This window comes from Macrotis lagotis, chromosome 2 (genome assembly GCF_037893015.1).
Source record: "Macrotis lagotis isolate mMagLag1 chromosome 2, bilby.v1.9.chrom.fasta, whole genome shotgun sequence".
NCBI lineage: Eukaryota > Metazoa > Chordata > Mammalia > Peramelemorphia > Peramelidae > Macrotis > Macrotis lagotis.
In genome coordinates this window covers 146,781,497-146,805,713 of record NC_133659.1, presented here as the reverse complement: position 1 = coordinate 146,805,713, position 24,217 = coordinate 146,781,497, and the positions used below count along the sequence as shown (strand labels likewise).

At 37.2% G+C, this 24,217-nt stretch overlaps 1 protein-coding gene and 1 non-coding gene across 2 annotated transcripts in view; one reads left to right on the top strand and one right to left on the bottom strand.

The window, feature by feature from the left end:
• Positions 1-9,844: 9,844 nt before the first annotated feature.
• GPR137B (G protein-coupled receptor 137B) overlaps positions 9,845-24,217 on the top strand; it is a 105,917-nt gene continuing 91,544 nt past the window's right edge. The window contains exon 1 of the mRNA XM_074222960.1: positions 9,845-10,300. Coding sequence (XP_074079061.1) covers positions 9,932-10,300 — 369 coding nt within the window. The 5' untranslated portion in view covers positions 9,845-9,931. The remainder of the gene's footprint in view (positions 10,301-24,217) is intronic.
• On the bottom strand, positions 17,583-17,691 carry LOC141515693 (U6 spliceosomal RNA). The gene has a single exon (XR_012476450.1). It is a non-coding gene; the product is annotated as a U6 spliceosomal RNA (small nuclear RNA).

Below are 24,217 nucleotides of genomic sequence, written 5' to 3'. Positions count from 1 at the left end.
ATTAAAACTGCTCAGGATTTTTGTTATGAAATATAGCAAAGTAAACAGGTTAAAGAAACTTTTCCTCCCAAAGGGTCAACAAGTACTTCAGGTAGAAGAAATAATAAAAGCCTAGGCAAGGTTGCCTGGTAGGCAAAGAGTGATCCAGTTCAGGTTTTATAGCCTTGCCCCTTATCTAGGCACTAAGAGCAAAAGGGGAAATCCCAACCCCCAATATGGCAGGAATACAGTAGAGGGTTGAAGACTGGGGGCTGGAAATGAGATCAGGATACAAATTTTACATTAAACAATGAAGCAATGAGGGGTCAATTTTCAAGAGCAGAGACGTTTCCACACCCTTAACAAGATTCCCTGATTTTGACAGCATTAAAAGATTTTGTTTTCTGCTACATTCATAATTCTCTACATCAAGATGGTCTGTCTGTGAGTTTTTCCACTTAGAAAACCTTTAAGACCCCTTTCCCTGAGGTCACCCCAAATTTCCTATCATTTCCCTCATACATTTCCAGTCTTCTTACACTTTACTATCATGTATATATACTCTGATCCAGTGACACCGGCCTTCTTACTGCTCCAAGAACAAGACAATCCATCTCTTAAATCCAGTATTTTCTCTGACTATATCCATTCAAGTAATTTTCTGTCTCCTTGTCTTCCCTGGACTCCTTCAAGTCCCAACTAAAATCTCATTTTCTACAACCCTTTCTAATTTGAATTCCTTCCCTCTCTTAATTATTTCCTTTTTTTTGGTAGATATTTTAATTCATTTTAAATTTAATTCCTATTTATCCTGTACATGGTTTATTCATACATGTTTTTTGCTTATTGTCTACCCTGTTAGATTATGAGTTTTTTAAGGGCAGGGATTATATTTTGCTTAGCACAGAGCTTTTCCACAGAGTAGGCACTTATTAATGGTAAAACATGTTTATTGATTGACTGAAATGAGTCCTTGCTCTAATACCCTGTAGAAGATCCTACCTCTCATCCCCACTTCTGGTCTTCAACTGGGACTGAGTCCATGAGCTCTAGGTTTCCCTGAGCTCATCAATCAGCCAATGTATCTCTCCAGGGGAGATAGATACTTTCCTGATTGGAAGTCATCCATGCTTTAATAAGCAGGAGAAAATAGATACCTTATAGTTGTCATCTATTATCATTTTAAAATCTCCAATGCTATATCAAGCCCATACTTTTTTACAAATCACACTTGGGAGGTTGATTACAGTCAAAGTGCAATAACAATAATAATAATTACTATATTTTTAACAACAAAATTCCTGGTCAAAGATTGGGTTTTTTTTTAGCTATTGAGAAGAATGGAATATGTCTTTTAGACTTTGATAGGAAAACTTGTCCACCCCCCATCGAAGAAAGAATCATGTCCTCCTTTAGACATGGAAAGGAGTACTTGCCTTACCCTCCCTTAGGCAAGAGAACATTGTAGAGGGATGGTTCTCTTTTATATCAAATAACAGAATGGTCTCCAGGGAAGTTAAAGGTTTTTCCTACTCTTGTTATGTATATTCTATTCCCTTCCCCTTGGTGGCAGTTTGTTTTCTGATGGTCCTCAGCTAGTGGTGGCCATTACTAGAATGGCCTCCACCTATAGGTTAACAATAAATCCCAGAGAATAAAACTTTATGTCTAATCTATATTACGATTTGGTTTTTGAGGTTAACATTGCCCAGCATCTGACATACAGTAGGTACTTTATAAATGCTTGCCAAAGTAAATTGAAAGGATTAGGAGATTTAGTGGCTCCCTCCCGACTGAGTTCTTCAAGCAAAGATGGGACAACCATTTCACAGGTATTAGGAGGGGTATATTGTTTAGATCCCTGGAGATGTTTCTTGGTTATTCTCATTCTGTTTTGGAGGAAGGGAATGTTCCTCCTCTTCCACAGAGTGTGAGGAACTGAACTACCCCATTCTCTTCTTTATAGCAGTTGAGTTAACTTTAAATGCTTTCTCTCAAAGGACCTACTCCCTTTCCAGCTTTGATTAGTAGTCTTAGACTTCATTATACAATATGGATTCAGACCTTCTGTGGCTTACTCCTACCACCTCCCCAGTGGAACCTATCTCCTTCAAAAATTCCCCCTGAGGCAAAGAAGGTTCCTTAATTTGAGAGAAATTAAGAAAGATTCAAAACCAATATTCTGAATATAATTTTTGTTTCTTTTTTTCTCTCAAGTTCCCTACTTTCAGTTGAAGAAGAAAGATTAAAAAACAAGAACAACTGCAACTTTGGTTCTCTGATCTCTAGGAAGCATCTCTTTGTAGTTGTGGGTGGGAAATATATTCTTTTCTTTATAAACAACAAAAGAGTTACTGTGTAAGGCAACCAAAGAGAAGAAAATGCAAATTAGACTCTGGGTGTGATTGACTCCCCAGGCTGTTACCTAAAGTGCTAAATTGGCTTTTTCTCTTGGGGCCCAATCTCTTGTTTTCTATTCTGCACACCTAGGCAGTAAATGTCATATTGTCAGTGGAAGGGCATTGCAGCAAAGCCCAGAGTTACCCCTAGGTCTGCCATGGCTCATTCCTCTGGGTGAGGCAAAAAAAATAGGGCATTATTTCTAGAATACCCACTGTTAGGATAATAGCTCCCATTAGACATTGGCAAGCTGAGAGGAGAAAAATGTCTTACATAGAGTTATAGAATCTTAGAACTGGAAGGGATGTTCCTTAGTGATTACCTGGTTCAACCTGTACTGGAACAAATGATTCTTCTATCAAAACCTGCAGTAATGGAGAACCTCCTTTCTCATGGAAATCTGTCTAAATATAACTTCCATGCACTGGTTTTTGTGACATCCTCTGGTACAAAATAGAATATCTCCATGCCTTTTTCCAAATGAGGGGAGATGGATACTTATCTATGATTTCCTTGGCATAGGGTACTTCCAGGTGAGGAAATGTCATCTTGGAATGCAGATCAGTACTTTCTCTGCAATTTATAGTCTTAAAAAGTTGCTTAGAGCAGTAGTGTCAAATTCAAATAGAAAGGGGACCACTAAGTAATACATAAAGATGCTTTCAGGTAGCAAATTGGCATATATTATGTTTTGTTAATTTTTATTTATTTTGTTAATTATTTTTCAATTTCATTCATTTGCCAAGTTAAAAGGCAAAGTGAGGAGGGAGTGAATTTCTGGAATGGTTAGTTCAAAGGCACTAAAATTCATGCATTTTTAAGTGAAAGTTAACTCCCACTGGCACCAGCAGGCTGATCCCAGAGACCGACTACTTCTACCCTCTAGGATCTGGGGGAAAATACTAATAAACTGCAAGATCCCACTAGATATGCTTCCCCCTTTTCATTTTTGATTGATCTCAATTAGCTATCCAGAATTACTTAGCTTTTAGGTATGTGTACAAGAACAATCGATACCTAAACATTCCCTACAAACTTGGGGTACACTCTCCAGGAAATTCATACAGCTCTTAGGGGAAATTGGGTTCAAATTTAGACAGTATATATGTGGCAAAAGGGGTAAACTCACAGTGCTAGTTGCTATAAATCCTATTCTCTATTTGTTGAGTCTTCATGTTTTCCCTTATTTGTGCAACTTTTTAGTAGGTTCCCTGTAGAGTTCGAAAGTTGCCTTTCTTCCATGGTCTAGTTTGTTTCTTGACTCACTAGGTAGACATTACCATTATGGGGACACTTCTAAGGTGCCTCTAGGAAATCCAAAATTTTCTGACCTTTTGAAGTTCAGAAGGTCATCCTATGTCCAAAGAGTAGCAGAGAGAGGTTCTTTTCCTCCCCCTCAAGCAACATGCTCTCAGGGACTTGGTTGGAACTGTTTCCAAAGGTACAAAATGAAGAGAAATGAGAAGACATCCCCAACTTATCCCTTTGTGGAAATAGGAGGTCCATGAGTGTTACACATTGCACATGTTTCAGACTTTTTCAATGGATCAGTTGCCCTTTTTTTCCTTTCTACAAAATATAATTTGTCATATGAGATGACTCTCTGAGAGAGGCCCAAGGAGGGATACATGGAATACAATGGGCTGTAAGAAACAGAAAATATTAATAAAAATTATTAAAAACAACAGCTCACTACCTATCTTTGTAACCATCTTACCTCCTTGAGTCTCAGTTGTAAATGAAGTAGTTAGAGTAGATGAGCTCTTAGGCGTCTTCCAGCTCTAGGTTATTCAGTGAAATTATCACATTGCTTCAGGGGAGCATAGCTTCCTTGTGTTGATCATGCTGTCAGTGAGAGAGGAATCTATCTCAACAACTTGAGCAATGAAGTCTTGTAGAGAATTTTCAATATCTCTTGAGGAAAAGAATTAAACTAAGGTGAAGGACTTAGAAAAAGTTAACCCAATTTACAAGGCAGGAACACCTAGGAAATATTGCTTTTGTCACAGTAGGGTAGCAAAAGTCTGGAGTAGGAAGTACCACCTGGGGAGGAGAGGACTAAATAGAATGCCATTTGATGGTGAGGGCAGTGGGAAGGGGTTTTCAATGGAAGTGAAACCAGAGAATTTAGTCAATCCTACTACCCATGAAACAGAGAAAAGCTTCTCTGACTTTTCTCTTCATACCAGTTTTATCTTTTTTTCCTATTTCTTCTGACTTCCTTTCTCTGTTAGAAAATATAGGAATACAATACACAGATAATCTAGAAGACTAAGAATAATTGATAGTAAGTTTAAAAAAATATAAACTCTGAGAGACGTATACTATCATTTAACTTTCATTCCCATGAGGGAAGAGATTACAGAGATTAGAATTAGGAATAGAGAGGGAAAGGAAGAGGGCAAAGAGAGTAAGAGAAAAAATAAAGTGGAAGAGAAGGAATGGAACTGGCAGTTATTTTATTTAGTATATGTTTCTGATAAACTAATATGTTGAAAATAACATATAAGTTTTCCTTAAATTGGAGGTAAAAAAAGAAGATAAAAATAAGGTAGCCAAGTACCACAGTGGACAGAGCATTGGACCTGGAATCAATAAAATCTAAGTTTAAAACTAACTTTTGATACTTTAGCTGTGTGACCCTGGCAAATCTTTTAGTCTCTGTCTACTCATTTTCCTCAATTACAAAATGGGATTAATAATAGTACCTATTTTCCAGAGATGCTGAGGGAATAAAATGAGATATTTGTAAAGCACTTTACAAATTGTTGACTGCCACATAAATGCTAGCTACTATTATTAATCGATTAAAGGAGATGTGGCCGATTGAAGACAAGTAACAAAGTCAAAATATCTCTAGCTTTCTTCCATGTTTATTGGTAAAGTACCTCCTATTTTTGTGAGCCCAAGTTAGTAAGACATAATTATGGAAAAGAGAATAACGATGAAAGCCGTTAAGCAAATGGAGAAATTATTTTGAGAGATTATCCCTTTGAGATGTTCGTGATGGGGAGTCATATGCTGAAAAGAACAGCATTTCATTGCCTAATTCTTTCAGTTGCAAAGTAAGTTAACAAGTCATAATCCTATCCTGCTGAAGCAGTATTTACCGGCCTGCTGACTCTGCAGGGGACCCAGGCCAACAGCTAGTACTGCCAAAGAGGTGATAGTATAGAAGCAGATGACACTTACATGGTGCCTTTCAACTTTACATTTTCTCATTTAATCTTCACAATAAACCAACAAGGCAGGTCATGTGTATATTAAAATTCCCATTTCACTGATGAGAAAACAGAAATAAAGAGGTGACCCAATAAGTGTCAGAATCAGAACTTTAATCCTAATCTTCTTATTCTAAATCCAATTTTATTTTTCCAACTCTAAACTCCTGTCACGATAATGTGTTTTGATTTGTTCTTGGTTCAACAACCACCAAGGTCAAGCTTCTGTTGGTAACTGGAATAGTCATCACATATAATTTCAGGGACTAAGTAGTATTGCCTGGGACAAAGACAGAGGCAAAGGCAAGAGAGAGACCATTTTCCTATTTCAAATAAACCAGCAAAGGCAGAAGTAGAAAGTCCTCACTTTGATAAGACTGAAAAAACCATATAAGAGTTAAGAGGGAGTAGATTTCCAGGCAGAATGATTAGCTAGTTAAGTCATTCCCTAAGGATAAGCAGGTCCTTAAACTTTGTTCTTTCCCCCTCAGTCCCTTCTCCCTCTCCTCCACTGCCAGGTTCTCAGGGTTGCAAGGTACCTCAGAAGTCATACAACCCAACTTATCTCTAAAGATCACCAAATCTTTAGGGGAAAAAACAACTGCTATCTTATTGTCTGATCTTGCTATCTCTTATACTTTATGTTTCTTCCTTAAGGATGTGATTTCTCTCTCATCACATTCAATTTGGATCAATGTATTCCATGGAAACAATGTAAAGACTGGCAAATTGCATTCTGGGTGGGGGGAGTAAGATTAGGGGAAAAATTTTAAAACTCAAAATAAATAAAATCTTCAATAAAAAAAATCACCAAATGTATTCCCTCCTAAACATTCCCAACAGTCATTTAACCTTTCCTTAAAGACCTATTAGGGGAGGGGCCTCTAGGTGGCGCAATGGATAGAGCACTGGCCCTGGATTCAGGAGTACCTGGGTTCAAATCCGGCCTCAGACACTTAATAATGACCTAGTTGTGTGGCCTTGGGCAAGCCACTTAACCCCAATGGCCTTGCAAAAACCTAAAAAAAAAAAAAGACCTATTAGGGGAAACCTGATCTTGGGCAAATCACTTAACCTGAGATTTGAGTTTTTTTCCTCTGAAAAAGGTGGGGCTTGAGCTCAATTACATCTGAGATCTTTTCCAACTCTAGAGCAATGATCTCCCAAAGTGGACATTTCTGGACAGCTGTTTTCTTTCTTTCTTTTTTTTTTTTTTTTTAAGGTTTTTGCAAGGCAAACAGGGCTAAGTGGCTTGCCCAAGGCCAGACAAGCTAGGTCATTATTAAATGTCTGAGGCACATTTGAACTCAGGTCCTCCTGACTCCAGGACCAGTGCTCTATTCATTGCGCCACCTAGCTGCCCCTTTGTTTTCTTTTTAATGGAAATGAAATCTGTCTCTCTGTCAAGTATTGTCACAGTGCTGTATGGATTCTAAGAGATCATCTAGTCTAACTACCTCCGTTTGCAGATGAGACTCAAAGAGGTAAAGTCCCCTGAAGTCACACAAGGAGTTGGTTAAGTGGAATAAAAAATATTCAAAAGTCTCATCCTTAGATTTTTTTTTTTAGATTTTTGAAGGCAATGGGGTTAAGTGGCTTGCCCAAGGCCACACGGCTAGGTAATTATTAAATGTGTGAGGTCAGATTTGAACCCAGGTACACCTGACGTGAAGGCCAGTGCCCTATCCACTGTGCCACCTAGCCGCCCCTCATCCTTAGATTTCAAACCTATTTAGCTTTTCATTCAACTATACCATTGGCTCCCAGGTTCTGTCTTCCCCCCTCTTTCACATAACTTCCCTTCACTTAGACTTAGATGGTTTTCTAGTCATGTCAGGCTCAGATGCCTGTCTTAATCTGTCATCAAAGCTGGTTAGCATTTGTATTTCACCTTATGATTTACAAAGCTGTCAGGCAAAAGAGAAGGGAATCATTGACCACAATCAAGCAACTGCCCAATGGGCCAGAGTAATGACCAAGAAAGGGAACCTCAGGTGGCTAGGTGGAACAGCGGATAGGGTACTGGTTCTACCTGAGTTCAAATCTGGCCTGAGACAGTTAATAATTTCCTAGCCGTGTGGCCTTGGGCAACCCACTTAACCCCACTGCCTTGCAAAAACCTAAGGGAAAAAAAAAAAAATATATATATATATATAAATAAAAAATGTAAATAATATAATATATAAATAACATATATAAATAGTATAATATATAATATATATAAATAATGTAATATATGAATAATATATAAATAGAATATATATAAACATACATATTTACATAACTCTATCTCTATCTCTATCTCTATCTTTTGAGGGTGACTAGGTGGCACAGTGGATAGAGCACCAGCCCTGGAGTCAGGTGTACTGAGTTCAAACTGGGCTTCAGACACTTGATAATTCCCTAAGCTGTGTGGCCCTGAGCAAGTCACTTAACCCCACTGCCTAGCAAAAACATAAGAGGAAAAAAAATATATATATACTAAAAATTATAAATAATATATAAATGATCTAATATATAACATATATACATAATATAATACATAATATATAATGTAATATATAAATAAAATATATAATAATAAATGCAATAAATATATAAATAAATATAATATAAAATATGTAATATAAAATAAAATATATTAATAAATAAAATATATTAATAAATAAAATAAAATATATAAATAAAATAATAATATAAATAGTAAAGTATATAAATAATATATAAATAAAAATATATGTAGATCTATCTCTATATATCTATCTCCATATATCTATATATCTACCTCTATCTCTATAGATAGATAGAGATATAGAGATAGGGATAGATATAGATATAGATAGATATATAGAGATGGAGAAAAAGATAGATATATAGAGACAGAGATAGAGATATATAGATATATATAGAGATAGAGATAGCTATAGAGATAGAGGTAGCTATATAGAGATAGAGATATAGAGATAGGGATAGATGTAGATAGATATATAGATAGAGATAGAGATATGTAGATAGTGATAGAGATAGAGATGGATAGATATATAGATATATATAGAGATGGATATACAGAGATAGATATATATATATAGATAGTGATAGAGATAGAGATGGATAGATATATAGATATATATAGAGATAGATATACAGAGATAGAGATAGATATATATATAGATAGTGATAGAGATAGAGATGGATAGATATATAGATATATATAGAGATGGATATACAGAGATAGATAGATATATATATAGATAGTGATAGAGATAGAGATGGATAGATATATAGATATATATAGAGATAGATATACAGAGATAGAGATAGATAGATAGAGATAGAAATGGATAGATATATAGAGATAGATCTAGTGACATAGAGATAGGGATAGATATAGATAGATATAGAGATAGAGACAGAGATATAGGTAGATATATATAGATAGTGATAGAGATAGAGACAGATTGATCTATAGAGATAGAGATAGATATATATATAGATAGTGATAGAGATAGAGACAGATTGATCTATAGAGATAGAGATAGATAGATATATAGATAGTGATAGAGGTAGAGACAGATCGATCTATAGAGATAGAGATGATATATATAGATAGATAGTGATAGAGATAGAGATGGATAGATCTATAGAGATAGATAGATATAGATAGATAGATAGATAGATAGATAGTGATAGAGATAGAGACGGATAGATCTATAGAGATAGATAGAGATAGATAGATAGATAGATAGATAGATAGATAGATAGATAGTGATAGAGATAGAGACGGATAGATCTATAGAGATGGACATATAGATATCTTGAGGGCGACTAGGTGGCGCAGTGAGTAGAGCACAGGCTGTCCGTGGGTTCAAGTCCGGCCTCAGACGCTCCCCAGCCGGGTGGCCTTGACCGGCCGCCCCGCAGAAGCCACCAAGCAGAAACGGGCGGCTGCCCGGCTGCCCCGGCCTGCCCCGCGCTGCCCCCGCGCTGCCCCCGCGCTGCCGCCGCCCCGCGGCCCCCGCGGCCCCAGCCCGCCCCCGCCCCCGCCCCGGGGCCGCGGCCCGCGCGGCGCGGGAGGGGCGCCGCCTCCGTCAGCCCCCGGGAGCGCGGGCCGGGCCGGCGCCGCGAGGAGGAAGTGCGCGCTTGTTTTCTTTCAGTTTCCGAGCCGCGGCCCAGCAAGATGAAAGGGGGCGGCGGCCGGGGCGGCGGGAGGAGCGGCGGCGGCGGCGGCGGCGGGAGCGGGAGCGGCGGCGGCCTCCGCGGACGCAGCCCCGGGACTCCATGAAGCCCGAGCGGCGCCCGCAGCCCCGCGCGGCCGAGCCGCGGCTTTTCTGATGGAGGGCCGCCCGTGGGAGCCTCTGAGAAACGACTCGCTGCCGCCCACCCTCACCCCGGCCGTGCCCCCCTACGTGAAGCTGGGCCTCACCGCCGTCTACACCGCCTTCTACTCGCTGCTCTTCGTCTTCGTCTACGTCCAGCTCTGGCTGGTGCTGCACTACGGGCACAAGCGCTTCAGCTACCAGACCGTCTTCCTCTTCCTCTGCCTGCTCTGGGCCTCGCTGCGGACCGTCCTCTTCTCCTTCTACTTCAGAGACTTCGTGGCGGCCAACTCGCTGAGCCCCTTCCTCTTCTGGCTGCTCTACTGCTTCCCCGTGTGCCTCCAGTTCTTCACCTTGACCTTGATGAACCTCTACTTCACGCAGGTGAGGGGGGGCGAGCCGTCCACGCCGCCGCGCTCCCGTGGCGGAGAAAGGCAGAAATAATCACACTCGCAGAAACCCCCCCAAAGCGCGCCCTGCCCCGCGGGGGACACCGCTGTGCCAACAAGGCGCCGGCGGGGCAAACCTGCCCGAGCGCCGGCCTGCACCTGCCCGGCGTCCCCGCCCCCCCCGACCCCAGCCCCCCCCCCCCCAAACAGCGGCAAAGGGCGCACGGTTTGGGCTAAGGGCTTTGACTTCTAGGACTAGAATAACGAGAATGTCGGCGTGCCTTGCTTCCATTCGGCAGCCCATCTCAGGGGGGAGGGTGAGCAAAAGATTGGGGGGCCCGCAAAGGCCATCACACAATACGGCTTACAGGTACGAACGATATTTCCCCCCCTTGGCCATCACTTTGACAGCTTGGGCTGTTGCCCAGGATGAGCCCCAGGTTCTCAGTTGACATCACTCTGGAGCATTCTTTCCCCTCTTGGAAAAAAGGACGGATTCGGGAGTCAGACATGGTAGCTTTCAAAAGGCTAGAATCCCTTCTTAAAAAGTTCATATATTCTTACATCCCCTATAAACTATTTTTGATCTCCATTAATTTCAGAATTCCCGAATGTGGCCGATGTTTTGGGGAGAAGGGCAGACAGAAATAGGGCAGTTTCAGTTTCAGAACCTGAGCCGTGATTCCATCTCTTCTTGGGAGCATTTAAACCCCTTTTCCCAAAGGAATATGAACGAATTGAGACACTCAGGCTCCTTCACCAATGATGGCTACTCAACCCTTCATAGTAATAAACATTCATCTCCCCATCTACTATGAGGTTAGACTTGATGCCTGTTTCCTCATCTTAGAGGCCTAGGGAAAGAACCATAAAAGTTGGTTACAAAAATTTTATGGGAACAGAGGACCAATTTTTATGAGACATATTATTAATAGCCCAATTTAAGGGCATGCTTGTTGGCCCTGCCACTGCTCTGACATCAATACAGAATTAATAAAAATCTTTATAAAGTATTTTGCAGTTAGCTTATAAGTTACTTCACACTTAAGAAAAGTGACTCCATTATAACCAACCCTATGATTTCTTTTATCCAAACCAGGCAGTAACATTTCCATTTTTATTAAGAATCAGTCCAAAGACAATGACTGTTGTCTTCTGTGAGGCCATCGGAGATTATGTTGTCTAGCAGGCTGAGCCTAGTCATGAAAGCAAGTTATTTTCTTTGGGGCTACCAACTTCTGGGTCAATTCTGTGTCTTGAATGTAAAACCTGAGGATGAAAATAGAACTTGTTATATCTGCTGTTTTCAGTGTTCTCTTTTTTTCTCATTCTCCCTTTCCATTCTCCATATAGAAAAACCAATATTATAAATATTCGAATGAAGCATTTCTATATGAAAAGTACAGCATATTATTAATATTTATATACATTTACATATTATTAATATTTACCAGATATTAAAACTAGTGATCAAAATGGAAGTCTTCTTGGTTTATTCTGTTTATTCATTCAATCATGTAATTCATTCTTAATCAACAAACATTTGAATGCTAGCTGTCAGGCTCTATATTTAGTGATGGACATGCAAAAAAAAGCAGTAGTCCTTGCTTTCAAGATATTTATCATCTTGGGAATATTTTTGGTTTGTTTTTTAATTTTAAATTCAATTTTATTTTCAGCACCAAATTTAGAGGTTCACCTTCTATCAGGGAAAACAACAAGTACAAATATAAGTAAATATTGAATGAAGACAAAGCAAAAGCAAGGAATTTTTAATTTTGGAAGAGGGCCTCGTTAGAAGATCTCTTTTAGACTGGAATATGAGCTGAAGAGTCTAAGGGGTAGGGTGGTGGGCAGAGAGGGGAATAGCCTCTGTGATAGCATGGTCTGGCATGGAGATGGGAGCTAGAAAGGTTGGCAGGACCAGATTCTATGAAGGGAATAATAGAGAAGTAAACTGGGCCCAAATTGTGAAGAATCAAACAAAGGAATTTTATTTGATTCTAGAGATAGGTAGTCATTGATCCTCCTAGCAATGCCAATCAATTATATCATTTTGATTTATCCAGTGCTTTCAGTAAATATTTATGGAGCATTTGCTATGTGCAGACTACTGTGATACATATAGGTAAAGGTTTTGTGTTCAGTTGTTTCCCATTTTACATGACCCCTTGGACATTTGCATGAAATTTTTTTTGGCAAAGATATTCAAGTGGTTTGCCATTTCTTTGTCCAGAGCATCCCCATTTTACCGATGAGGAAGAGAGGCTATAATAGAGCTTAAGTGACTTGGGGAAAAGTGTCTGAGGCTGCATTTGCACTCAGATCTTCTTGACTCAAGGCCTTGTGCTCTACCTACTGGAGAAGATACAAAGACTAATAATAACTGATGTTGACTTTGACTTTAATTTTATGAAGCACTTTATGTACTCTGGTAATTTCATCTCAGCCTCACCACAAACCTCTGTACAGGTGCCACAGATGTTGCTATTCCCAGGCTCAGAGATGTTACCTAACTTGTCCATGGTCATACAGCTTGTTGTCCCTGGTCTTCTTGAGTGGAAGTTTAGTACTCTGAGCAACACTGAAGTCCTCTTGGAGTTCAGGCTAAGAATGTTAAATGATATGCAAAATGAAAAATTAAACCCAAATGAATAAAGGGTACGTATCTGAGATTTGTACTGAGGTTTTAGGATTATAGTTGTAGAGGCAGTAGAGTTCCTAGAAGTAATCAAATCTAAACCCCACATTTTATGGATCAAGAGTCCTTTCTCTTGGATCACATTATCTCCCTTTCATGTCAGAGATGGCATCTAAACCATAGGAGATTAGTGGAGAGGGAATTCCAGATGTTTGAAAAGTGAGCAAAGGCTAGAAGGTTGACATGCAAGGGATCCTATGCACATTTGTCTACATATGAGTTGTACATTGTCCATTTAAATACTATTCAGTCTATGCAAGTTTGCAAAATTAGGGTGTGGATTTGGTAATCACTGGGGTCCCTTCTGGCTCTAAAATTATATGTCTCTATCATAACAACTTTAAATGTTCTTAATATAGGTATTATAGACTTTTAGTGGGGTTGCAAAATGAATTTGGGAAATACTGAATTGGGTAAGTAGATATTATTGCATGGGAGTGGTGAATAGAGTGCTAACCTTTCTTATTCATTCAACAAATGTATGATGCTTGTTATGTTTATAACACGATAGAAACTTAAGTCCTAAGGAGGATGCCATAAGTAGGGGAATTAGCACTAACAAGAGGGTTGGGGGACCTAGATTCTAGGTCTCATTCCATCACAAACTATGTTTGATCATTCTGATACCACCCAGTTCACTTCAATTATGTTCACCTTAGTTTCCTTGTCTGTAAAATTAGCAGATTGGATTAGACCAGAGTTTCGTAATCTTTTCTTTCTCTTTCTTTCTTTCTTTCCTTTCTTTCCTTTCTTTCTTTCTTTCTTTCTTTCTTTCTTTCTTTCTTTCTTTCTTTCTTTCTTTCTTTCTCTTCCTTCCTTCCTTCCTTCTTTCTTTCTTTCTCTTCCTTCCTTCCTTCCTTCTTCCCTTCCTTCCTTTCTTTGTTTCCTTTCTTGTGTCATGGACTCCCTTGGTTGTCTGGTGTAGTCTCTGGACTCCTGTGAATGTTTTAAATAATCAAAACAAATGCTAAATTTCAATCAGAAGTTAATGAAAATAAAGATGTTGTTTTTTTCCCCCTCCAAGGTTATATATGTCCCCTGAACTCTATCTCTGGACCCCTGGGGCAAGGAAGGGGGTTCTGAGGATTACAGATCTAAGAGATGATCTCTAAGGGCCTTTTCAACTCAATAGGCCTTTGATTCCTTTAAAAACTTTGATTGGAGTAACATGCAACATGTAGTTCTTTATTCCTCACTTTTTAAGGAGAGAAAAAATAGTGGAAGGAAAAAAACAGGAAGCTAAGGTTGCTTACTAATGATCATATGCAAGTAAACCTGAAGCATGATGAGACAGGGCAGGTCTTTGCTGCACCATCTGCTGGTTAATAAGTAAATGCCTGGCAAAGGGAACAGTTCACACCCATACTGTGCTTTTTTTGGCTGAAGGTGTAGCCGGGCAACAGCTCTAACCTGAGAGGGAGGCATGGGGGTCATGCTCTTGACTCGTGTTCTCCCAGGTCTGCAGAAAACATTTTGCCCAGTAGCAAAGTGCTCATCAGCCTGAAGCCTAGAGTGACTCCTTGATTAGAGGAGCAGAATCTCAGGCTTCTTAAAGATCAAAGGCATTTCTTAACCTTTTTAAACTGATAATTCAGATAGCTAGAGAGTTGTTTACACACACTAGGAAGAAGGTAGTATTGGTTAGGGGGTAGATTTTCTTTTGATTCCCCCATCCCCAAGCCTAAGTAGATTTTTGGGTCTCACATAAAAGGATCATTGTTTTATATTTAGAACAGAATAGGATTTTCAGAAACACACACAACACACACACACACACACACACACACACACACACACACACACACACACAGATTAATGGTCCGACATCGTTCAGTTAGTCCGGGGCAGAACTGAGACTGGTCCTCATAACATTTACATAATGCTTTGAGGTTTATAAAGTTCTGTACATATTTTATTTCATTGGATTCTTACAACAACTCTGCTAGGTAGAGACTGTGCCCATTTTATAGATGGAAAAACAAATAGAGGTTGACTTGTTCAAGGACATTCAGCTAATAAGTTTTTGAGACTGGGTTTGAATTCTGGTTGTCCTGAATCCAAGTCCCAAGACTCCTCATTAAAATCTATCTAATCTCTGTATCTACTACCTCCTTATCTATGAATTACAACTTAGAATGGGAATGGGTTGAATTTATTCATAAATTAAAAATTGATAGCCTATTAACAATTTGAATTTAACAATATATTGCTTTCAGGAAATGCTATGAAAATGAGAGATATGCACAAGGATAATATAAAGGTTAGGAGTAGAATATATTTGTAAAAAAATCAGGGGAATTAATCATGATCTCAGACAAAATTAAAATTAAGATTTAATCAAAAGAGAAAATAGGGAAATTATGCAATATTTCAGCAGTATTATTCAGTATTTAATTTAAAATATCTAGACACTATAAAATATCTTGAGAGTATATCTGTTTTTAATATTTATAGTATTTATGTAAATGTAATGTAATTTATGGAAATTACATAATTTATGGATATTAAATTGTTTTTCACAACAGTATTGAAAGATAGGTGCTATTATTTTCCCTATTTCACAGATAAGGAAATTGAGGCAGATAACTGTTAAATGATTTGTCTAGGATCACACAGATTCTGAGAACAGATCTCTGGGTCCAGGACTCTCTCCATTGTTTCACCTAATTGCCAATAATAGATAGCATTTGGGTAACTAGCACTCTTTACAAACATTGTTTCACTTTATCTTCACAACAAATCTGAGATATTGGTGCTATCATTATCCTCATTTTACAGATGAGGAAACTGAGATTCAGAAAAATTAAATGACTTGCTTGTAGTTACAGAATTAGTGTCTGAGACTGGATTTGAATTCAGTTCTTCCTAACTTCAGGTCCAACTCTCTATTCAGTGTGTCATCTAGCTGCCTCATTTCCAATCTCCTTTCCCCTATATTACACTTCCTTTGCTTTTACTATCCTGTCTATTTTTCCTATGGCTTTTAGGAGGTCTATGGCAATTAACATTACTAACTACACATGGAAGAAAAGACCAAAAAACTGAAAGAATCAAATGAACACAATTTTCATATTCATTCTTTCAGTAAGTCCTTGGTCAGTAGACTTGGGTTCTAGTTCCAGACATGCCTCTGATTAAGCTGTATGTGACATTGGGCAAGTTATTTAAACTCTCTGAACCTCATCTGAGAAATGAGGAGTTTGGATGGATATATATATATATATATATATATGTATATATATATATATATATGTATATATCTTTTCCAGTGTTAAAAAATTAAATTTCAGGGCAGCTAGGTGGCATAGTGGATAAAGCACCAGCCTTGGAGTCAGGAGTACCTGGGTTCAAATCCAGTCTCAGACACTTAATAATTACCTAGCTGTGTGGCTGTGGCCAAGCCACTTAACCCCATTTGCCTTGCAAAAAAAAAAAAAACCTAAAAAAAATTAAATTTCATTCTAAGCTGTATGACCTGGTGGTCTCTGGCCCCAAAAACTATTTAGGGAGACAAGATAAGTATACAGGAAATAAAAGGGAAAACTGTTGAAGTCAGAGCAGCATCATGGAAAAAGTAGGACTTATTCTGGCTGTTAAAAAAATATGTAGTCTCTCTAGTCACAGCTACCACCATGCTAGTTCAGGGTCTCATCAAGTCTTATCTCGCTCATGACACTAACCTCCCATGTTTCTCTGAATTCTTCATATTTGTTTTTTTCAGTCACCCAGGCATATTCTATTATATTTATGCACCATAATTTATTTAAGTCTTCTTCAAACCATTAGGTATTTACTCTGTTTTCAGTTGTTTGCTATAACAAAAAAATCTGCTCTGCTTTCTATCTTTGGCTTCTTTGGGGAGTTGTGCCTAATAGTGGGGTCTCTAAGTTTTAAAAAATGGGAATTTTAATTTTTGGACTTAATCCTAGATTGTTTCCTAGATGATGGAACAGTACTCTAAAAGTCTTCTTACATCTTCTTACAGGACCTACAATAATGATGATTTATTTTTGTCATCTTTTCTAATATTCTGATTGTAAAATAAGATCAAATAATATAAATTAATAAAATAAGTACTATAAATACATAAAAATAAAGCCTCAATTTCCATTTCTCTTTAGTGATTCAGAGCAATTTTTCATGTAGTAGCTAATATAGTTTACAATTCTTTTGAGAACTGTTCATTTCATTTAACCATTTATCTATTTGTGAATGCATCTTGGGCCTATTTATGGATTTGTGATTACTTCCATATCTTAGATATAGGACTATTATCCAAAATTTTTGATGCAGACCTTTTTTCCTAAGTTGATAGTTTCACTTTTTATGCCATCTTGATTAATTTTGTTCATGCAAATGATTTTCAATTTCATGTAATTAAAATTATGTTTTATCTTTTGTAAGCTCTTCTCTACCTTGTTTGGTTTAAAATTTTCTCCTCAGTCATAGTTGTGAAAAATACTCTTTTCCATATTTTTTGTGGCCATTTTTCCCCCATGACTTGACCTTTTATGTATAGATTTAGAGTATTCATTTAGAACTCGATGTTTTTCAGCATATAGTGTTAGGTGCTATTCTAAACCATCTTTTCTTCATGAATTTGCATGTCATCTTTGTGCAGGGGCCCATACTAATTTTCTCTGTATCATTCCAATTTTTAGTATATGTGCTGCTGAAGCAAGCACTAAAGCATCATTTCTTCAAACTGTTTTCATTTATGGTATCAAATAGAAAATTATTTACCAAATTGTTTTAGGGTTTAAAAAAATACTAGATTACTCAATTTAGTTGTTTCTGGTTCTTGCTTCATTGATCTAATTTTCTGGTACTCTCAAGTTTTGATGATTACTACTTCACAATGTAACCTAAGACCTAGAAGTGCTTTCCCTTCCATTTCTGCTTATTTTGTTAATTTCCCATGAGAATCAGACCATTTTTCCCACCTCCAAATAAATTTTGTTATTTTTATCAGGTCCCATCAAATAATCCCTTTGTACTTGATTGCCTTGCAATACACTTGCAAATTAATTTAAGTATATTAGTCATTTTTATTATATTGGTTTGACTCAACAATGAACAGTGACTATTAAACCTTTAAATTATTTAAGTCATTATTTCTTTAAAGAGTTTCTGTGATTGTAGTCATAGAAGTCTTGAGTATGATTGACTCCCAGAAATTTTCTGGATTTTGTAGTTATTATGAATGGAATGTTCTTTCTATTATTTCCTCCTGGGTTTTGTTATTGCTATATATAAATGCAAATAATTTTTGTGTATTTATTTCGTATCCAGCTACTTAACTGTAGCTATTATCTCATTTAGTTTTTTTTAAGTTATTTTCTGGGATTACATGTATTTAAATATAAAAAGACTGTGAGTGCCCTGTGTGTCCTCATCAGTCTTTAGATAACTTCTCATTTTCTTCATTAGGAGAGATTTTGTTCTCATCTTAAAATTTTAATTCTTAAGAGCTTCCTATTCTCCTTGGTCTGACTTCTGGAGCATTTTCTATCGCAGCCTAAACACAAGTCTTTACTAGTATCTTATCTTGTCCCAAACAGGTTATAGTAATGTCTTTAACCACATTTAAACTGCCTTTGACTGAAACTCCAGAAAATAGGCTATGCATTCACCTTCATGGTTTCACCTCAGGTTTTGACTTCTATGTTTTGAGAATGAGTCAGATCAGTATTTTTATCAAATAGAGATTTTTTTTAAATCATTCCTGAGGGGCCACCATTCCAGAAAGGACTCTTGATGCAAATTTTAGCAGTCACTGGCTAGTTTGTTTCTTCACCAGCTACAAGAGAATCTTCTCCCAGACCCCTCACACATAGTGTTTATGAGACTAGATATAGCAAATCTAAGTTGTGAATCAATGGATTGTGGTCAGCTTCCCCCAAAGTCCAATTTACCTTCTGTCTCAGGTCAAGTATGACAAGTTCTTCCCATCATAGGCAGCAATTTTTCAAAACAGTGGAAAGCTGAAAAAAAAATCTTAGTACAGAATGAGGAAGCAATGTGCCTAAGAGTCATGAGATTGAGTTGTTTTTTTAGAATTTATTATCTATACACAGTCACTGATAACTTTATTTATGCCTTAAGAGGTAATTCCAGTATTCTTCCTCTTTTTTAATAGATGAGTTCACTGAAATGAGTCAAGGAAGACAAAGTTAATTTTCTTTAGACATACAATAAATCTATGTCCTATACCTGGAGTTAGAACTTGAAGCCCAGCTCATTGTTTAGCCAGAAGTGTCAAACAGTCCATGGGCTGATCTATAAAATTCCACGGTCATCAAAACTCCTGAGTGCTACAAAATCAGATTAAAATTTAATCGATAAATGTTGAACAAAATAAAATCAATACAACATAGATAATGTTAATTCATGGTTTTCAAAGTCAAGTCTCTGGTCAACAGGGATCTAGGGATCACTTCTATTTGTTCGACATCTTTGGCTTAGATTACTAAATTAAAATTTTTTGACCAGATTCTAATTTCTGACTTGTATCCAAAACCCTTTACAACCTAGTGAGCCTCATATATCTATTTTAAAAGGGGAAATTCCGCCTCATGATCTTGAGAGGGTTTGGCAAGTCCTTGGTTAAGAACATCTTCAGTCCTTAAATTATAGAGACAAAAAGGCCGTGGAGATCACCTATTTTAGTTCCTTTATTTCAAATGAGAAAGCTGAGGTCTCCAGAGTTTAAGCAACTTGTCCAAATTCACACAGCTAATTGGTGTGTGATTATCATATCTAAATTTGAGATCAGGACTTATGTTTTCTGAATCTCATTTCATCAATCTTATAATTTCATGCTACATCCAAGGGACTTCAGAGTAAAAGCTGAAACATCTAGTCTATATTATTTCCCAACAGAAAGAGTACAATTTAGGATCTGGAATTGACCTTAGAAGTTATATAATCCAACCAATCACTACTAGTTGTGTGAATACAGACTATATCTATTCTTTTGTTGTCTTTACCAATTTGCAGTCGTGAGGTTGGTTTGATTTGCCTCTTATTATTAATTATTTGGAGCATTCTTTTATATGGATGTTAATAATTTATAATTCTTCTTTCAAGAACCGTTTATGTCCTTTCACTTGGCTTTTGGTGCATGTGTGTATGTATGTGTATTATATGTAAAGTTATATATGTATATATGTACCTCTGTGCAAAAGTATACATACCTGATACATGCACATAGTGTATAGGTACATATCCATGTATGTGTATAAATATATGCCTATATTATATATTTATACATGCATGTACATAGAAACAAATATATGCATGTATAGGTAAGCATGTACATACATACATGCATATATCTATGCCTATTCACACATTGTTTATATATCTGGGATACTAAACCCTTAGATAAATTTGATATAAAGATAATTTTCCCCCATTCAACCACTTTCCATCTTATCTTAGGTTCATTAATTGAATCTTACCCAAATCAACAGTTTGAAAATTGAAAATTGCTCTTTCATACAGATTATAGTCAATTCCTATTGCTAACAAATATTATTCAACCTCCTTAAGCTGGTGATTGAAGGGTATCTATTAACATTCTTTTCCCTTATACCAGTAGAATGCAGACTCAATACAATAATAATGAGTCTCTCTAGATTCTTTTAGACAGCGGGAAGGATTATATCTAGCGCTCTTGGAAATCCTTGAACTATAGATAGAAGCTTTGGAAACAGACCACATCATGTTTCTCACTAAACTCAGATTTTCAAATTTTCAAAGTGTAAGATTTCATAGGAACAACCTACCCAGCCTACTTCCCACACCCTACCCAGTTCTCTGATATTCTCCAGTCTATACCAGTACCAGGCAGTAATATGGTATAGGAAGAATAGGATTATATTATGGAACTCTCATGTAAATCTACCATCTTAGTGCCTACTTCCATGACCTATTGGAAGCATTATTAGCAGTACATCTCCTATCTTATTCCAATTATAGCTCTTGGTCCTCTCACCATTCTATCTTTATGCTCTGTAGTCAGTATTCTTGTTGCTTCACTGGGCATGTACACTCCACCAAGGTCACAGGGAAGGAAATTTAGGTGCTATGTTAAGCATTCCTGGGAACACCTGAGTTCCTTACTGTGCCACCCAGAATGAAATCTCGTTTTTAATTACAAATCCATTAAGTAAAAGCAAAGACTGAAAGCAGCCAATCTAATCACTGAAGAAAAACAACTAAGCCTGAGGAATTTATTCACACCTTCATAGCTCATTCTTACTAATGCTCACCTGTCTCCCCACTACTCAGAAGGTGATATTGCCTGTAATTCTACATACCATGACAGTTGAGGTGAGATTTCTTTCCTTTACTATGTTCTCCTGCTTCTCCATAGTGCAGACAAACAAGTATTATGGTTTTGTATTGTGAGAGAATCTTGTTTTGGGTTAACTATCTCAAAAGAGCTATGCAGACCAATTTAGCCACACCATTTACATCTAGAATGTTAAAGTTCTGCCATCTGGCAGACTCTTTCCCTCCACCATCACAAATAAGATTATTATGTTATTTTAAATTTTCCATTACTCTGATCTTGATAAATGTCAACAGACACAAACATTTTAGTATACAAAGAACCATAAAAGAAGGTTGCATATGAAACTACAAATCTACATTATGGACAGCTTGGGTTTTATAAGTATAAACTAAATTCATCACATTAATTCCCAGTCTGTCCTGCTTATCTGTTCCCCCACCCCGAACCTCCTCTCCATCTCTAAAAATAATTTAATGACATTTTTTCTTTCTTTTTTCTTTTTGTCATTGCTATTATTAACCCTCTCTTCCTCAACTCCCCCCCCCCAATAAAAGCCTCCTTTGTAACAGATCAAACAAAATAAATCCACATTGACCATGTCTAAAAATGTATTTCTTATTCTGTATCTCTAATCCATCACCTCTCTATCAAGGAATGGGAAGGATGCTTCATCATTTGTCTCCTGAGTTGTAATTTATTGATATTATTTAGAATTCTTGTCTTTCAAAGTTTTGTTGCTTGTTTTTTTTAATGTTGTAGTCATTGTATAAATTGTTTTCCCAGTTCTGTTCTTTCTGTGAAAACTGCTTGTTCAGACCCAAGGACAGGATACAGACTTAAATCAAAACTACCTTATTCCCCCTCCTTTCCATTGCTGTGGAGGCCCTAACTTCAGGCTGTGGAAGTTTCCTCCTGTCTCCCTAGGGCATAGATCTTCAGGAGCAAAGCCTACTGAAGGTTGCAACCCAAAAGTACCAATGCTAAGGAGAGTGAGCTCTGAATTGCCAGTGCCAGATTAAAGAATGAGACCTAGAGGAGTGGAATGGATCACCAGGCAGGATGCTGTGTGTGTATATGGAGACCTGCGCAGGACTCTACCAAGTCTGAGGTCAGGAGTGCAGAGTCCAACTGGAACCAGTTCTGACCATCCAAAAGTCACTTGGGACACAGATCAAGGGTGATCAACCATGAATTACCCAGCGTGGAAGGAAGCCGAGACATTCTGAGATTCAGTCTCCAAGGCTGCAAGCTCAAAACACAGTGGTTAAATTTAACAAAGTAATTCAGAAACAAGTTCTGCAGGAACTTTCTGGAGAAAGATCTTCAAATACAGAGAAAAGTCTATTCCATACTCACTAGAAAAAAAAGAATGAAAAGAATAATGTGTTCTGAAGAGCAGGGGAGCTTAGGATGCAGCCCGGGGTGACGTATCCTAAAAATCTGAGCCTAATCAAATTAGATGAAAGATGAATATTCAATAATAAAGAAGACTTTGAAACATTTTTACAAAGAAAATCAAAACAGATGATATTATTTGCTTCTTGAATACTCCAGACAACAGAAATTCTGTAGTCAAGGACAGTAACAACAACAGAAGTTAATAAGAGACTTTTAAAATTTAAAATTTACAGGCACGCCAAACGTAGCTTTGGTGGAGCTAAGCTTTTTCACAGCTATATTGGAAAGCAATTTGAAGTTATATCCAAAATGTCACTAAACTTACATGTCCTTTGACACAGTAATATCATATATCACCAAAAAAGAAGATCAAAGGAAGGGGGAAAGAACCTATATGTATAAAACTATCATAACTGCATTTTACTATTTTTTTTAGAAGAATTGTAAATAAAGGGATGTATCCATTAGCTAGGAGAATTTGGCTGAATAGATTTTGGTCATAATGGAAACCTGCATTCTATAATCTGGCTTCTGACCTCAACATTCAGTTGAAATATCTCCAAAGTTACCAATGATTTCTCTTCAAAAAAATTTTTTAATTGATATTTTCTGTTTTTTACCCTACCAGAGTATCTCATGTTTCTCTCCTTTCCATATAACAAATAATATTTTCTTTTTTAAAGCATTTTTTATATTACTATAGTAGTCATGTTGTAAAAGTAAACGTAGGACTTATGATAAAGAATGCTATCCATCCCAAAGACAGAACTGATGGTATCTGAATACAGACTAAATCACACTTTTCCCCCCCTCTCATTTTATTTTTCTTGAGATAAATTGTATTGAGGAAGGGAGAAAGTCAGCACAACTGATTGAAAAAGTCAGAAAATATGTGCAATGTGTAATACCTGTGAACCTCCCACCTCCATGAAGGGGGTAGGTTGGGAGGGTGTCTTCTTATATTTCCTTATTTTGAGTCCCTCTTGAGCTTTATGATGTTATTATGTTACCTTTTGATATTTTTGGCTTATTGTTCTCTCCGTTTAAATTGTTGCAATTAATGTGTATATTGTTTTGTTTTGACTCTGTTTACTTTAGTGTATTAGTTCATAGGGATCTCTCTACGTTTCTATGTATTTATCTTACACATTTCTGATAGCACAGTAATATTCTATTACATTCATATATTACAATTTGTTTACCTATTCTTCAGTTGGTGGGCATCTTCTTTGTTTTCTGTTGGCTATCACGAAAAAATGTTGCTATGAATGTTTGGGAGTATATAATTACTTTTTGCCTTATGAATGACTTCTTTAAGGTATGAGCTCAACAATGGAGTCTCTGGTTCAAAGGATATGAGTATATTATAGTCACTTTATTTGAATAATTCCAAATTGCTTTCCAAATGGCTACCCCATTTCCACCCAATATTTATCAGTGAGCCTATCTTTACACAACCTCTCCAACATTGAATATTGCTATTTTTTTTCCATCATTTTGCCAGTTTACAG